A 6,097-nucleotide genomic window follows, 5' to 3' on the forward strand; every position below is an offset into this window, starting at 1 on the left:
AAAATAAAATCAGGTGCGCTACCATGCGATCATGAGACGTCAAGCTTTCAAGCAATCCACATGTGGTATGTTTATATCGGCTTTTGTTAATTAATTAGATAATTCTCTCATGCTTGACCAATCGACGAGACAATTTTTCTTGTCTCCGTTTAAAAAAAAGAATGCTTTAGTCTATGTCTATTTTTTTTTTTGAAACAAGCCAAAACATTTGCCATTTTCATTGATTAAGAAAGAAGGTTTACGCTTATGCCCGTAACACAGGGAAGAAAACAACTACTCTCGCGGCATTACATTACTCAAGTATTTCGCACCCGCTAGAGCCCAAAGATGGGCCTCTTCCTTGATCCTCCCGACAATTAACATGGTGGGTGCGGCGGTGTTTCGAAAAACTCTCGTATTGCTTTCCTTCCAAATCTCCCAAGATACCAACATCATCAACGAAGTGAGAGCCTTTCATTCCAAATCTCCCAAGATACCAACATCATCAACGAAGTGAGAGCCTTTCAGTGCGGTCTTGTATTGTTCACTGTATCAGTCCACCAACCTCTCAATGAGGTGGCATTTGCCCAAGCCAAAGTAGAGAAATTCAGGAGGCCAAGCCAGTTGGCGATCTCGGTCCAGATACGGGTCGTGAAGCGGCATTGGGCGAGAAGGTGCACAACGGACTCAGGAGCTTGCTTGCAAAGAGGGCAAAGACCGCAATTTGGCCATCCACGTCGGCTTAGTCTATCGGCTGTCCAAATCCTGTTTTGCAAGACCAACCAGGCGAAGAACTTGCACTGGGGGGGGGGGGGGGGCAACCCTTCCAAACGGTTGTAAGCATGGTCGAGATGGTAAAACCCTCAAATTGCGCCTTGTAAGCCGAGGACGCAGAGTACACGCCATCAACAAAGAGCTTCCAAGTAATTGAATTTTATGTCTATTATCTATACGAATGTAGACGTGCCGCTCAAGAGGCAAGTGTAACACTTGATGTTATGTGCATGTGCAACACCTAATGTAAGAAAATACTCCCTCCATAACAAAAATATAATACTCCCTTCATTTTTTATTTACTCAGCATATTAGGTTTGACTGAAGTCAAACTTCATAAAATTTGATCAAGTTCATAGAAAAAAATATAAACATTTACCATATGACGTGAAAGTACATTCAATAATAAATCCAATAATATTGAATTTTTAATGTATATTTTACTATTTTTGTTTATAAATCTTGTCAAAGTTTACAAAGTTTGACTCTGACTAAAGCTAATACACGAACAGAATAAAAACAAAGGGAGTATGTCTTTGAAGTTTGGGAGTAGAAGACAAGAGGAGAACAGAGATAAAAGAAGGAGGACAACTTAGGCCCTATTTGTTTAGGCTTTTGCAGCCTTTTCATTTTGACAAAAAAGGACAAAAAGACTCCTAGGTGCTTTATTGCTTCGGCTTTTGGCTTATACCATCATATAACAATATTAATTCATAAGCCAAAATCCGAAGAAAAAGCCCCTATTTAGAAGTTTTTGTGGCTTTTTGTTAATGTGCAAAAGCACAAGTAAGGCCTTCTTTGATTCAAAAGGTAGGAAAATCATTGGAATAGAATAGTCATAGGAAATGAGGTGACATGTATCTCAAATTCTATGAGTAGGAATAGGAAAGAAGATGCCTTTTGATTCACATCATAGGATTTTTTTATTAAGCCTAGGTTAATGTTTATTTTCCTATGAAATATGAAGGATAGGAAGAATTCCTTTATAAGAATACGATTTCATTCCTACAAACCAAAGGGCTCTAAAGGAATTTTTTCTATAAAAATCCTATCATTTGAAATTCCTACAAGATTCCTCCGAACCAATGGAGGCATAAAATAAACACAGCCTTAGTACAGCAGCATTAATTGTTCCCTACCGTCCTTGCAACTATTTGCAATCGTTCATAGTGTCACCTTCACACCGTGCAGGTTTACTGGTCGTGCTCGGTTAATCAGTGCGTCAACTTTTACCGCTGTTGCGGCCACCGTTGTAAAAATTAATATTGTAACCTGCCAGTCATAGGTTCAGGTGAAAGTAGAGTTGCTACTCCCTCCGTAGAGTAATGATCTAAACGCTCTTAACAGAGGGATTACTAACTAGTTGGCTTAACGACTGCTTCTCGTGCCCGATCGACTACAAAGATATTAGTGGTAGTGTACTTAGTTTGGGAGTAGCGGAACAGTTTGCATCACCTTGAATATACCAGTAGACGTTTTTCTCTTTGTGGAGGGGTGGGATATACATACTACTCGTACGTTGGCATACATCACATGCAAATGCAATGATTCACCGATAGGAAAAAAAAAAGAAAAAGAAAAACAGGAGCAGCAGGCTGCAGCAAGAAGAGGCTATCCTACCTCTCCCAAAACAGAAATATGCCACAGTCGCCTTTCGGGGCGTGCAGCCAGCAAGCATGGCATGGCTTCATAATGCAAAGCTAGCTCCTCCCTGCTGCTGCTACAGCGCTCGCTCCAAAATCCATTGAAAGTTTTTATCTCGTGCCACCGAAGAGTCCATCGGGACCACGTACGCGGCTGGACTCCGATCCATAAGTACATACATGATGAGTCGTGTGCCACCCACGTTGCACCAGTGCAGCGCACAGGAAGACGTCGACGATCGCCATGGCTGCCTCCCAAAAGCCAAAGCCAGGTCACACGATGACATTTACGAGGAGAGGGGCAAAGGTTGCTGCATTTTCGAACGCACTGCGCGCACCTCTCCCTCCCCTTGCGCATGCAGCAGCCCGGCCAGTCGGCGAGGCGTGATCAGCTCAGGCTCAGCGCAGCATATGCTCCGTCCGTGCTACAGCGACACGCGCTGACATGCACATACCGTAAGGCAAAGTACGTCGCCATAAATTTGTCCCGGAGCTCGCCGATCGGTCCATCCCTCTCCCTCCGTCCATGTACGCATCCACCCGTGATGAATGCCGCTAGCGGCCGCGTGCGCCCCCTGCGCCGGTATTAAAGCCTTTAAAGGCGACTGATCGATCGATGGATGGCGGGAGTAAAAACGGAAAGGCACGCAGGGCAGAAGCGAGTAAATCGGCAGAAAGGGCCAGAGGCCCTTAATGCGGGCAGAACTGATCAAGGAGGAGGAGGAGGAGGAGAAGAACCTTAACATTGCTCGCGAGACGAGGGAGTTAAATGCGGGGGCAGGACGCGAGCGAACGGTTGCATTGATTCATGGCGAGAGACAGAAAAATCGGGCCAAGAACAGTGGAGCACGTCATGGAGCGTGCTGCTACAGTCCTGCTGCATGGATCATGGCGCTCATTTTTTTTTCCTCGGATCAATGGAGGGGATGGGAAGCATTGGTCTGTGCAAAATTAAGCTACCCCGTGCCCGAACAAATGCCCGAAGTGAGTGAGGAGGCGGGGAGGAAAATGGCTAAGCAAAGAACGGAATGCAACAGTTGTCTATCTTCTTTAGGTGTGGCAATGGCACGCAGGTGGTAGTAGCGACTAGCAAACCTGGACCCATGAGTAAAATTGTCCCAACGCAGACGCACGCAGCTCCAGCTAGCGACGACAAGAACGAAAAGGAAAAAAATTACTCCTACTCAGGAGCACGCACGGAATCCATGGCCATGCAGGCAGCCCCGATCCCCAGATACAATTCCTCGCCAGCTAGCTGATCGATCAGGCAGTACATTCCCCAGCAAGAACCAAATCAGCAAATGGCCGTGGCGCCATAGCCAGGAGTTACATGAGCAACAGTAAATAGAAATGAAATGAAATGAAAATAGAGGACCACCTAAATTAATCCAGCCAAGAACCAAGGAACGCTCGCTACAGATTAACCTAATGTAAGCTAGCCATGCACCGCTAGCCGCGGAGGGGAACGTCGTCAAGCGCGAATGCGGTAGCTAGCTAAGATGAACGAGAGAAGCACATGCAGGTACCTATCGGAGGCTAGCCACGGCCGGTGACGGTGGGGCGATCGGCTCTGGCCCAGGACGCCAGATGCGCCGTGCGGTTGCATGCGGACGGTGGCCGGCCAGCGGGAGCGGGGTCCGTCAAATGCTGGGCGGCTTCTTGCCGAGGGTGTGCTTGTTGTTGTGCATCCAGACCTTGAGGACGTGGCGCTTGACGCCCACCTCGTCGCAGAACTGCAGCACGGCCGCCTCGTCGTGCTTCTGGATGCGCCACCCCACGCGCTCCGCGAAGGCCAGCATCTTGTCCTTCTGCTCCTGGGTGAACTTGGTGCGGAACCGCTTCTTGCCGGACCCGGACCCGGAGCCGTACCCCGACGGGCCCGCGCCCAGGGACATGCTGCTCAGCGGGACCAGCGCCGACATGGGCCCCGCCGCCATGCCCGACAGCTCGTCGGCGTCGTCGCGCCCGCTGTGGGAGGTGGACGGGAGCGCCAGCGGCCGCGGGTGCCCCGCCGCGGCTGCAGCGGCGGCCGCGGCCATGTGGTGCTGGTGGTGGTGCAGGTAGCCCGCCGGGGTGCGGTAGTAGGGCGAGAACTGGTGGTGCGGCGGCACGCCTCCGTAGGGGACCATTGCGGTGGGAGAGAAGGGCGAGCCCTCGCCCCCCGCGGGGAAGTCGGACTCCCTCCGGTGGAAGTTGCGGTGGCAGCTGCACGCGGCGCAGCGGAGCGCGTCGATGCTGCCCTCCTCGCCGCCGGCGATGAACTCGCCGCAGCCGTCGACGGCGTACCCTCCGATGCCGACCGCGTGGTTCTTGAGGCACTCGCGGTACCTGGCACCGCCGCCGGGGGCCTTGGCACGGCCGCCAAGCTCGCCACCACCGCCACCACCACCACCACCAGGAGGCTTGCTGGGCGCAACCCCGGCGCCGCCAAACCCCGTGGAGAGCGGCGGCGGGGGCTCGTAGCTGGAGCTCACCGGCATGGGCATGGACATCCGCATCTCCTCGTCGCCGTCGTCGTGGTCGTCGAAGTCCATGCTCGCCGACGGCCCGTGCCTAGCCAGGCTAAGCCTCTGGGTTGCCGAGGGGAGGCCGGGCTAAGAGGGGCTTAGCAAGGGTTAAAACTGGGATGAAGGGATAAGAGACGCAGGAGAGAGTGTGGACACCATCTGGCTAGCTGCCAGTTTTGACGACGCGCCGCTGCACCGAGGAGGCTGCTGCAGCGGCCTAGGCGATGATGTAACCCTCTCCCTCCCTCCCTAGCTTCTCTCTCTGTAGCGAACTCGCTTTCTCTCCTGTTCACCGCCTCCCTCCCTCTCGAGTCGCGCACTTGTCTGATCTCCACCCTCTCCTCTCTCTCTATCTGTGTGTGCCCGGGCCGAGGCGTGATGTAGTATGTTCTTTTGCTTCGTGATCGTGTCTTTGCTGGCCGTCCCTCTCCGCCCCGCCCTTTTCACCCGGTTTGGCTCCAACGCCTTTTAAATTGGGGTTCTCTCGGAATATTTGATCGTGACATCTGGTCTTTGCATCTCTTTTCTTTTGTTACTCGTGTCTAGCAAGAACATGGTCAACACAGGATCCCGCTTCTCGTGTTCCAGGAGGTGCATTGAAATCCATGAAAGGCCATGCAGCGTCAAGCAAATTTATTTTCTCGACCAAAAACTGTTTCCCGGGTCGAGTGATGCAAGCAAGGCTAGCTAAGCTAGCCTTTCCCCAGAGCATCGAAGTGCGCAACCCGTCATTTTCAGATCCTGATTAAGTGCTAGCACCTGCACCGCTCGCAAGCGTACAAAACCTTCACTGTTGCACTCCTCCTGCACACTGTGCGTCGCGTTTCTACCGTCCGTCGACCATGTAGTGTAGCGAAGGAAACGTCGAGGGTGGTAATAATACAGTTCGTTTCTACCACTCGCTCGGCTCCAGGTTCACGTTTTGGACGCAGCCATAAACCAGCTCGCACTTCCCAAGCCTCCATGCACACCAAGTACTGAAGCAGGACGGGCGTAGGGCCGGCTGTCCGTCCATGGCGAAATGACGGAGGAATAAAACGTGGTAGAGCTCCGTCCCGTCCCGTCCCGTCCCCGGCCACTGCCATTTCGATAGCAATGTGGCCGGCCACCCGGAGTCCACAGCGAGCGCTTGGACGGTCCAGCGGTGTCCGATCGATAGGGAGAAGCGTCGGGAACGGCAGCAGATAGGCTACC

At 51.9% G+C, this 6,097-nt stretch overlaps 1 protein-coding gene across 1 annotated transcript; it reads right to left on the minus strand.

Moving 5' to 3' along the window:
• Positions 1-3,652: 3,652 nt before the first annotated feature.
• Positions 3,653-5,333, minus strand: LOC123104027 (zinc-finger homeodomain protein 1). Its single transcript, XM_044525747.1, has one exon. It carries the CDS (start codon positions 4,928-4,930, stop codon positions 4,037-4,039), a length of 894 nt encoding a protein of 297 aa, XP_044381682.1. The 5' UTR covers positions 4,931-5,333; the 3' UTR covers positions 3,653-4,036.
• Between the last annotated feature and the right edge of the window lie 764 nt (positions 5,334-6,097).

The sequence above is a fragment of the Triticum aestivum genome, chromosome 5A (assembly GCF_018294505.1).
Source record: "Triticum aestivum cultivar Chinese Spring chromosome 5A, IWGSC CS RefSeq v2.1, whole genome shotgun sequence".
Taxonomy (NCBI): Eukaryota; Viridiplantae; Streptophyta; class Magnoliopsida; order Poales; family Poaceae; genus Triticum; species Triticum aestivum.

Coding starts and splice junctions, on each gene's coding strand:
- LOC123104027 (XM_044525747.1), bottom strand. CDS start 4,930: ATGGACTTCGACGACCACGACGACGGCGACGAGGAGATGCGGATGTCC.